Genomic DNA, 11,532 nt, shown 5'->3' with positions numbered 1-11,532 from the left:
AGAATGGGACTAAGATTAAGGAAAGACGCGACCCGCGCACTGACTTCCGACTAAAGTTTATCTCATGGGGGCGAAAGGTATAGCCAAAGAAAAAAACAACGTAAATGCAAAAAAAAAAAAGTTACGTGAACGACTGGGGATGAAGAGTAGACGAGGTGGGGCGGGGGGGGGGGGGGGGGGTATGATGTTAATCTTGTAAATAGAAGATTTTCTTGTCTAGTAATTGAATAGATGCCGTGTTGTTGCATGAAGGGCCATGCATGACAATGGTGAAGACCTTGATGATATTGCATGTGTGCTGATCTGTGTGCTTATTAGTGACGGCGACTTCCTTGAAGTTTGGGATACACCCACATGACCGGCAAAGCAAGGCCAGCTCCTGCAAGCTCCTGCTAAAGATAATTGCTAAATATAGGCGAAATTTCATGCCCATAGGATGGAGAACAAAGCTTCTGGCAGTACTAAAGTATAGATGCTCTGGCACGCGATCCAAATCTACATGTCACTTTGGTGCTAGCAGCAGGTGGCAGGCACCATGGTGAATCTTTGTGCCCCATATCTAAGGAGATTGCTTTTCACGTGTTGCTCACTTGAATCAACACCATCAACCTCTTATAGCTAGTTGTCACAATTTTGCGATATATCGAATCTGAACTCCCAAGTTGGAACGTGATGTTGAAACGAGGGATACCCGATTTTGACTACCTGCATAGTCGTTTGACAAAAAACATGTCTGTGTGTCGCTACCTCTGACTAGGAAAACAATGCTCTGTGCGTGGAGTTTTCAATGAACAGAGCACTTCAGAATTCGTACAGAACACCAGGGTTCAATTTAGGGCGAACACTTCAGGGTTGGTAAAGAAGATCCAATGTAAAACTCTAGGACAATTTAAGGATTTGCCGGTTGTTGGAGGCCAAAATTCATGGAGGTTGCAACAATCTTCAATCACACAATTAAACTAAAATAAAAAAAAATTCACATCTCCTTCCCTTTAGCTGCAATTCTTTATAACCAAGTGGCCACTGAATTGCACACACACTTCAAGTGGCTTTTCATTGTCGACTTTTGCATCCTAACGGTGTAAATCACCTTGTGGCACATCACGCACTTCCCTTGATGAGTGTTAGTAGTGTTAGACTTCAACTAAAGACACCTGTCACGTTAAAGCCAAATGGCTGAAACTTAATTTCATCCGACCAATTTTTAGAACGTCAATGTAAACCAACTAGCAAAACAACAAAAATGGTGGCATGCTTGGTTCATTGATCCAGCTTCGTCTAGCACTGCGACGTCAATGGCGATTTAAACGAGCCTGTCAGTGGCTGTGTACATGCCAGTCTGCCATCGCTTAGCAAAACAAGAGAATATACATAGGACCATTTCCTAACAGGCAGTGCCCACGGCATTGTGCTGACGCAGAGTTTGTTACTTTGAATGTTTAGAAGTCGTCCCCAACCCGTCTTTTAAGAAAACCAAGGAGTGCATTTACTTTCGAGGAGTTTTAAGGGCCTTTAGATCTCTTTTTCAAAATTCAAGGGTTTTCAAGGAGGAGTTCAAGGACGTGTACAAACCTGGCACTTCATGAAAGTCATGCGAATGTATTGCACTGCAAAAATATGTGGATATAGAGGCACTCTTTCATACTAGATGTGCCTGTTCTGTTAAAAGCGAATAGATTTCTTTGGCTCCTTCACCCATATTGGCAATCGGAGGTTGGAACAAAAAGTCGCAGTTTTGCCCGAAAGGCGAAGAGTCGACTGCGATAGCAAATTAGTGGACAGCTATACAAAGTCAGAATAGTAGTTTTATTGGTCGTGTAAACTTGTAAACATAGGCATATAAACTAAAATAAGAAGCACGGTGTCACGCGCGCACAAGCCAACATGAACACATCTCACTCGAAGACCACGGAAACTCATCAAAACGCTGCAGTGAGGAAACGCGGCAGCAGCAGTGAGTGAATTGACCTTCGTGCAGCCGCTCTCATCAATGCAAAGCATGCCGCGAAAAACACAGCGCGGACTCTGTACCCTTTGCAAATGGCTTTGAAGATACAGCAGCTTGGGTGGGCGGGTGCGGTTGCCTGGAGTAGAACGGAGTAGAATTGTGACATGATACTACGCAATTTTCAAATGAACTTGACTGCGATTCCCAACCCAACGGCAATAAAGACACATCACAAAAAGCAGTAAAACATTTTATTGTGTGAGTGGCTGAAGAGAGGCCAGCAGTAGGCAGTACAAATGTGTAAACAGAAGTGCCAACATTATGTATAAAAAAAAGAATAAGTTAAATGTATGTAAACATGTAACCTGAATCTAAATGAGAGCAATACAATACAAAACAATGATAGGACACAATATATCGGCAGTCGGACATCACCTGCAGTAATTCAATATCTAGGGTAAACCATATTTTTTTCTATTTCTTTTTCTTCTTTCTTACGCTGCAAGCTGCACTGGGAAAGTTTGACCAGTGAACCAGGTATCTAGAGCACTTGACACAACCAGTGCATTTTGAATACACTGACTTTCTCACTTACGTTTCTTCCATTCACGTGAATAGAAGACATTGACCATTGTGACCTGTCCAATTTGCTTTTCCAGGTTCCACTACCTAGGCAGGTATGTCATTATGGCAAGCCCAAGCCGAGTGCGGTTAAGTTACCTTGAAAAATATGAGCAACTGCTAAGGGGACTTCTTTCTCTTCATCTCCCAGTCCATGATGTCAATTGAGACGTGACAACCGCAGTACATGACAAGCAGTGTTGGCACCAAGGGAACTGGGTAGCCTGAAAGAGAAAACAAGCATGTCTAAGGTACGCTTACTGATAAGCACAAACATTCCGTAAATATGGCACCAGGTACACTTGACTCCTCCGGTTAGCCAAAGGAGTAATCTTTTGTAAGCATAGCATTGTTACATGTCACAGAGAGGCCACAAATTTAAAGAAAAATCCTCCCGTGCTACTCTCCGGGCTTTTCCTGTCCCTCCGGCATGTCACGACACCTGCAGGGTGCTGTGCATGACGTCACCAAGGTAAAAATCTCTTGATTGCTCGTTCTGTGAGGCATGACAGCGCTGACATTATGAGAGTTGGTTGCATGTTCCGAGAATGGAAGGGGCTCGACCAACGTGCGCCAATGAACCTCTTATGAAGCTACCATACAGTCAGCTTTGCACAGGGGGCGATTTGGCTGAATGATAGAAGAGCCCTTCTTCTGGCGTATTGACACAGCCCGTAGCTTTTGTTTCAATGCGTGGAAGAATGTGCGGTGAGGAGGGTAGAGTGCCAATGGGCAGGGCAGCTAACGCGAGAGAAACCAGGGTGGCTGCGCAGTCCTTTATAAAATGTCTGCAACCTTGCTATTACAGCATCATTTCAAAAGATACTTGCTGCTGCACGTTCATTGTAGACTGATGCATAGGTGCGACTATGTAACACATTTTTTTTAGCTCGGAGTAGTTTGGGGCCCTTTAACTTTTGCAGAGGGGTGGTATTTCGTAGTGGCCACATTTTAACAGCCCATCTAAGTGCAACATGCACCTGTTTTGTCATTATTGAGCCAGAAGTATGATTTGTCAATACTGAGTCGGAAGTCGGAAGATCCCATGCAAAAAATGTAGAATCTGCGGAAACAGAACAGCGACACCACGTCATTGTAACAGTGAAACAAGGCACGTGCCATGTTTTGCCTGCAGCCTATGACTTCACCTCAACACTGACGGCCCCTGTTCTGTTTCAGAAAATTCTAAATTTCTTACTTGGCATTACTGGAGGTGATGCATATTTCTGATTTATATTGGACAGGCAATTACTGCACCCAAACATGCTGTTAAACTGGATCCACTATGAATTGCCGCCTCAGTGCAAAATTTGAGGGCAAATGCACCAGCGGTATAGCTGTAGAAATCGTATGCGCCTAACGTTAAGAGTGCATTTTAGCACTTCCTACTGACATAGCACACCCATGTATGGCTCAAAAAGCCCCAAGTGAGCAGACAAGCTGATTAGTATGTGTTCCTAATGTTCCAGTTGTGCTTTTAAAGGGCCCCTCACCAGGTGTGAGCATCGCTAACAGATAGGTTCAGCACAGAGATCGCACAGTGGCCATTGTGTGCGCAAAGTATCGCATGGCTGCACAGCACGTAAACAGCTAAAGTGAAACAATAAATCAGTTTAGACTAATGAAGCATTGTTTGAGAACCCTGCAGGCAGTCATTTCAAAAAAATAGTTTGATTATTGGATGAGAAAATGAAGGTCCAGGTATCAGTATTTGAATTTCGCTCCGAAACCCCAGCGCCAGTACGTCAGCGTGACGTCAGAGATTCCAAAGTATGTTTTCGCATTTGGGCCGCGTTGGCTGAATAAAGGTTCCAGAAACTTGGCATGCTTAACATTTGGTTCCTTTAGAACACAATGTAGTCAATCTGTACCGCTATATATAATTAGTAGGCCCTAGAAGATGCCATCGAAATCTAAGACGTCACAGCCCCCAGGTGCGGGAACTTTAGTAGGCGTCGCCACCCGTATTTCGTTCTTGCGCTTTTCTGGCTTACCAAACGTCTTATCGTTGTAAGAGTGGTACTTTTGGTGTCGTAGAACGGTAATTTACTGATGCAGAAGAAATTATTTTTCACTTTAGTGTTCCTTTAAGCAGGAGCCCACGTGCCTTTCCTCTCGAGGGAGCCCTGCTTCCAGCCAAGGAGTCGAGGTTGCAGGCACAATGCCTCTATGTGAGACGCACTGCCTCCAACGTGGTTGCCAATCGTGTCATGTGACCCTGGCAAATTGTCCAATGCAGAATGCACTGGCACATGACCCCAGCAAGTCGTCTAAGGCAGAATGCATTGTCGTAGCGCTGCCGTCTGCAGTAGTGTGTCCAGCCTCAAAAGATGACAATGGCAAGAGCGTGAGCCGAGAATATTCAAGCCTCCGAGGCTTAGCTGCTGTGTCCTTCAGCCACTCTTGGCTCAGAGGGATTCTTAAAGAAACGTGGCAGCCCATGTATCGCTGTCAACCCCCACAGTTTGGTGACCCAGATGTGAATACTGCCACTGGGATTGCACTGTGCAGAAAAAAAGAGGCAGAAAATAGTAGGAAGGTGGAGCTCGCGACGCCAACGCAAGATGGCCCCTCAGCTACGGCACGGGAAAAAAATTTCGTCCTGCGGCCTCCTGCTTATCAATCACGCCAAAACCACTAAGCAACCATGGCGGGTTACCGTATCGGAAGGATAGGGAAGAAGGACGTTAGTCGAGGCAGAGAGAAAGAGTGTCCGAGTTGACAGTGAAACTCACCTCCTGGCAGCAGGCCAATGCTACATTTCAATTTCTCTTATCTAACCTAATAATCAACCAATTTGAAAATTATTTTTGAGGCGAGACACTCCCCAGACAGTGCCTTACAATTTCTGGAGTACTATAGCCAAAATTTGTAAGGCACCTTGGAGAGGGGCCCATGTTTCATAATGGCAGCATTCTTCATAATTGGCAGCATAATGAGAAAACCTTTCAATGTTGTGAATATTTGGATGCGAACATGGTTTTTTAATGGTGAATAATATTGTTTGTTATTCAAAAACCATTCCAAAAGTATTCTATAATTGATCTGATTAGGTTAGCTACTCACACTTTAATTTTTATTTGAATTAATCTAAAAAATTATTATTTGCACAACCGTGCATGATTCTGTTACATACAGTTTAATAAGGTCCCAAATGAAAAATCGACGCAAACCAGTGCCGTTAATCCATCATATTATACAATGCCAATGCTGCTGCCCATTGAACTCATTTAACACTTTCTGAACAACAGTCACAGTCACTTAGCTAAAAGTATTTATTTTTGCAGTGTAGGCTTATTGTAAACATAGGAAAAAGTTACAGGGGGTTGGAGACACAGTGAAAAATGCAACACTTAACCCAAAAATGCTCTTGTAAGGTTGCATAAGCTACATGTTCCTTTTTTGTTTTCATGCATATCTGTGCACGAAATTGCCAGTGTGAGTTTGCCTCGCATTATTTACCAGACGGGCAAGCCGTGTTGGAAAGCCAACCTTGCAGAGTCCTGGCAGGAATACTGACGCAACCGCAGAAGAAAGGCGCATCTCAGTGACTCTGGCATTGCGCAGCTGAGCACGAAGTCGAGGGTTTGGTTCCTGCATTTCATTAGAGGTGGAATGCAAAAGCACTCGTGCGTTTGAATTTAGGTGCACTTTAAAGAAACCCCAGATGGTCAAAATTAATCTGGAGCGCTTCACTATGGTGACTTTCATAGCCTCAGTGTTGCTTTGGGATGTTAAAACCTGACCGTCCGCCCGCCCACCCACCTGCCCGCCCGTCCATCCATTCATTCATTCATCCAATCCATCTAATCCAATCAATCCATCCATCCATCAAATCAAACCATCAATCAATCAAGGTGCATGTCAACAAGGAAAAGCGAACACAAGGGGTGTATAAAGAAGGCTACGGCACAGATTGGACCAATGGCCCAGTCCACTATTCCTGTACGCATTCTTGCCTGACCTGATACTCTCATCTTGGCCATCGTCGAGACATCCAGAACATAGGGACAGTGTACTCTGGTGTGGCTTTCAGAAAGTTACAATGGCAACAGGCAATGTGTTACCACTGCAATGTGCACAAGTATGGCTGGTGATACAGCAGCACACGGCATCGTCATCGACCTCGTGCCCCACTAGTACGCTGGAATGCTTCACGATGTGGTGTCTGTGATTACAAAGGAAAGCAAAGGGAAATGGGCAGTTGTTGGAAGAAAACTCTCACCACATATTATCCTCCTCAGGAAGATCAGCCCGATGTCCACATTGCTAAGGAAGAACATACAGGAGAACATGGAGAAAAGAAAATGCGGTGCGGAGACGACAGCCCTGAGGAATCGCAACCACATTTTATTGAAGAAGATTTCCTGAAAAGATACAAACCATCAATGCAATCAACTCACTCTCTTCACGCAACCACAGGTAGGTAGGCCAACAATTACACTTCGTAACATATCTGCGACGCCTTTGGCCACAACACCAGTTACAAACGCCTTTGAACTGGTTATCGATCAACTCAGCTCCTGAAATGTTTTCTGCCACGGGGCCAGCTTTTGGTAAATCCCCAGCAGATGGTGAAATGAGCTACAGAGAATGTGCCGAACTTAAAAGGCCACTAAAGGCAAGCAATAACTCCAGCTTAGATGATACATTACAGAAGACCAGCTACGATCACTGGATACAGGGTAACAGATACCACAATATGATGCTTGAATTCACAAACAACACAGGCCTTACAGCACACACATAATACACACAAGACATTATGCCTTAAGGCATGCCCTTATTGCAATTAAAAAAAAAGGGAACTCCTATACATTTTTCAGCATTTGTTTTGTGCCAAGAATGACTTAGTTGTGGAGAAAACAGACTGCTGGGAGTCGATTCGACGGCGTCTACATTAGACATGCATTGCTCTACCAATTGAGCTACGGCGGAGGCTTTTCTGCATCCTTGGGTAATTATGCATGCGTATAAGATCTAAGCTGGGGAGTGTTAGCCCGCACCACTCACAGCCACGTCAGCGGACGTGGAACATCCTTTTGACAAATGGCGTCAAGTACAGTAGAACCTTGTTGGCACGATCCCGTTACATACACTTTCCCGGTGCCAACATTTGTTATCGACAACACAAAAAAAATGACCCAATACAGTTATGCATCTTTTTTTTACCGGTTCATATGTTCCCAGAAGACAGCATTTTTAGGCGCTAGCGTTCAATATATCGCCAAATTGCAAACATATATGATATGTTTTCCAGTCGCTACATCCCACGTAAACAAGAAAAGGTGTGAGGTGCGTGCGATCGAGAAGCAGTAGCTACCCGCCGCAGCAGCTTCCCTGCAACACTCACTCACTCGTCTTATGCGAAAACACTGGCACACACACAGTTCCCTATACTGGTGCCAGCAAAAATCTCCTCCCGGGTCGTTGCATGCTACATTCACAGCTATTGCCACCAATCCTATTGCCATAAGCATCTTCATCTATCTCTTTCACAACGCATAAGGTGTAGTGCCACTGGAAGCGCACTGCATGCTTTTAATATATGATAACCCAAACGCGTCACTGTTCCCTGCTGCAGGCGGCATGAAGAGAGCGTCATGTTTCGCTCTGGTGGCATCATAAGCACTGTATTCCAGCGTCGCTCACCAGCTTAATTTCGTTTCGGTTTCCCGTTGCCATGTTAAAACACTATAAAACACAATGTTGAAACACAATAAGAAAACAACAATGTGCACCTCTGGTCGCTCATGTACCACTAGCTCGATGCGCCTTGGTGTTTTTGGCACTATGATTCACGTCAAGTGGGCACGTCGACACTTCCTGCCATAGTGCCTCGCTCAAAGAAGCTTCTGATCCAGGCTGAATTCGAGGAGTGCAAATGTAAGCTCGTCGAAGCTGCAAAAATGACAATGCGTGTATCATGCATGCATGACAGCGCGGCCCACCAGCTCAGCGTGCGTCAGCATCTCGTGCTGCAATGATTCGCGCAACGCGTCGAATTACGTAGATGTGAACTACGGTTGAGTCTTTCAAATTTTTTAGCGACTGCGGATCGTACGTTTTCCCGGTCAGTATGTTTCTTTCTCGCATTCTTCACCAAGACGTGCAAGTGTGGTTCATCTGTAGTACGTAAACTTTAGAAGCAGGCAGCTGGTCAATAAACCCTCGCATGCTACCGAAGGCATCAAACCGGCCTAACTCTTGCTATGCAATGAATGAGAAGAAGGGCTCGATTTTTGTTAGTCACAATCATTAAAAGCCAACAGTTAATGAAGCCCAGAAAAGCTTAGGTGAAATTATTAATTTTTTTACTGAAGCGTTAAGGTAGATAAGGTGCAGAAATAACAAGGTAAAAGGAAACATAAATGAGTATGGGTTAAAAAGAAATTTGACAGAACCCAACTTACGATGCATGTTCACAGTAACGCTTTTAGCATTGAGTCAGTACAGCAACACAACATATTGTTACGGTGAGAAAAGAGAACAAGGTTGTCGACGGCGAAGACGACGAAGTGGCAACAGCCTCTCGGGATTCTTGAATGCTGTTTATATACGCCTTGTAAATACACCGTGTAAATAGTTTTATGCCCGTGACAGTATTGCCACCGTCTAAATGAGTTATGTATGAGGTGTGTACTGCAGTGGCACCCCTCTTTTGCACTTCCCTAAGAATCATCTAGCACTGCCACTGCGAAGCCTGCACATGGTCTCCGAAATGCATGGCGCTTGTGCGTGCGAATGCTGGGAAAATCATCGTGCGGCAACCGGGATCCACTCTCGTGCTTCTTTCTAAGCACACTGCATCATCTGGCGGTGCTGCCGAGAAATCAATGTGTGCCTCCGAGACGAGAAGCACGGTGCGTCGGTGCCTGCAAAAAAACCGAGAATTGTTCCCTCGACAGCCGCACACAGCGGCACATGCTCATTGACCCAAGTTGGCGAGAGGTTAATCGACGAGCGACGCATGCCGTTGGATTCATGGTGCAGCCTGTTAAAGCGTCGGTGTTAAAGACATTCCTTGAATTAGCCGCCTGCTAAAGCGTGGAGTTGCTGTCCACGAGGAACCCTTGTGACGTGGGCTCGATTTCACTCAGCACGGGAGAAATTTAAGGGATCTTTTTCATCATTGTAGAGCAGCGCGTTCCCGGCGGCACATACATAGTTACGTCGAAGACCTTCATTGAACAGCGGCACACACCTACTGCTTCATACCCAGTGACTCAAGTTGGTATCAAAGAAGTCCTTCATACAGCAGTAGCTTCCCAGTCCCGCATCTACAGTGACGCATGTCAACGTGAAAGAGGTTCGTTGAAGAGCGACACGTACCGGGTGCGTGAGGTATTTGAGAACACAATGTTGGCTTCAGGCAGAGAAGAATATCTCCAGCAAAAACATTTTCGCCAAACTTTGGGAAATACTTCTTTTAAAGTTTATTTCCACAACTGCACAATAAGTACACCATCCGCAGGAATAACCAATTCAATTCGGCTTCGAAAACAGCTGCATGCATGGATCAGGTAGTTCTTAGAGATGTGGGCCATTGAGTCAGCAATGGCGGCCTTCAGCAAGTCCTTTGTATTATGTGGCTATTTGTTGGCCTCTCTCTCAACGATGCCCCAGACATAGTAGTCGAGTGGATTTAAATCTGAAGAACTAGGAGGCCACAAGTTGGGAGTGACGTGGTCGTAGAAGTTGTCGGCCAGCCACTCCTGGATGACGCAGGTGGTGCGGGCAGGAGCCGAATCTTGCGGAAAGACATAAGGTCTTCCTTTTGAAACAGTCTCTATCCAGGGCTCTATCCACGTGGCAGCATTAACACGGAGTCCTACTGCAAGAAAGTGTGAAGGCATGACGTTACCCTCGTTGCAGACGACGGCTAACACCATCATAGACGATGGAAATTTTGTGTGCATCATTGTAGGCACCTCATCAGCGCTTGCGCAACGCCATCTGTCGTTATGGCGGTTAACTTTTTGGTCTTGGTCAAGTTCTTTCCATCTGAAAAAAAAAAAAAGAAAAAACCAGCATTCCAGGCTCTTCGGGTGTCTTCAGCTTGCTTAGCAAGCACTTAGACCGGAGCAGACGATTCTCCCGAGCTTTATCGGACATGAATTGCCCCCTCCTCATGACATAGGAATGGTATCTCAGGTCCTGATGCACAGCGAGACTGACAGTCGACTCTGCGACTTGGGGCTCCTTTGCAATGGGCTGCATCGACTTCCCTTGGTTGTCAGTCACGATGACTTGCAGCCACCGGAGAAAATCAGCGGTTCTGACGACATCTGACCGCTGACTGAGCTTTTTCCTCTTTCCCACAGATGCCATGTCACCGCCAGAACACATCAGTTCTGTCCGCACATTGTAAACGAAAGACTTTGCTACGTTCAGAAAGGTGGCAATTTCCAAGTCTCTGTGGTGTGCGGCCAGGGCGACCAGGTCTGCATAGCGTTTCATTTCCTGCATCAACATGTACGCTTCCATGTTTGAAAAACTTGTGCAGTATGAATGATAAGGGGTTAACCAACAAGAAACCGCATGCCTATAGTCGGATACAACTTTAGAAAAAAGGGGAGGCCCAGCCCAGATGACCGAAGCGCGACGGCCGATTGCCTCTGCGACTAAAATAGTCCCGCTCGAAAAATCGTGCTCCTGAAACGTGTAATTCTCAGTATAAATAAAGACTTTTGTATTTTGATGACTGGTTTAGTAGAGCTCTCATGTGCTACAGCACATGCCGGATAGCGACAGAAAAATAACCCCATGCCTTCTACAACGCTGCCCGTCGTCTGCTCTTTAGCTTCACTGCAAGTGACAAAAGTAGAAAGAGCAGCTCTGCATGGTTTTGCGCTTGTTTACATGTACACGGCGTATCTACTACTCGTTTTCTAAGCTTAAAATGAATCAGTTGCTATTGAAAAAGTAGTTATATAAAACAATGCATTTATCGCAACCATTAC

General features: G+C 45.3%; 1 protein-coding gene across 2 annotated transcripts in view; it reads right to left on the bottom strand.

Moving 5' to 3' along the window:
• Positions 1-2,182: 2,182 nt before the first annotated feature.
• The window catches only part of LOC126534308 (protein-cysteine N-palmitoyltransferase HHAT-like protein), a 28,674-nt gene continuing 19,324 nt past the window's right edge, over positions 2,183-11,532 (bottom strand). The window contains exons 11-13 of one of the 2 annotated variants that reach the window (XR_008613273.2): positions 6,795-6,936; positions 6,032-6,163; positions 2,705-2,793 (exon numbers count right to left, since the gene is read on the bottom strand). Coding sequence is in view for 1 of the 2 variants with exons in the window: in XM_050181584.3 (XP_050037541.1) it covers positions 2,690-2,793; positions 6,795-6,936 (246 nt within the window). In the remaining variant the exon portion in view is untranslated. Of the gene's footprint in view, positions 2,794-6,031; positions 6,164-6,794; positions 6,937-11,532 lie in introns of both variants that reach the window. The other variant, XM_050181584.3, reaches the window with a different exon arrangement.

Source organism: Dermacentor andersoni, chromosome 7 (assembly GCF_023375885.2).
Source record: "Dermacentor andersoni chromosome 7, qqDerAnde1_hic_scaffold, whole genome shotgun sequence".
NCBI classification, from domain to species: domain Eukaryota; kingdom Metazoa; phylum Arthropoda; class Arachnida; order Ixodida; family Ixodidae; genus Dermacentor; species Dermacentor andersoni.
The sequence above is the reverse complement of the archived record's forward strand: the minus strand, read 5'-3'. Positions and strand labels throughout refer to the sequence as shown.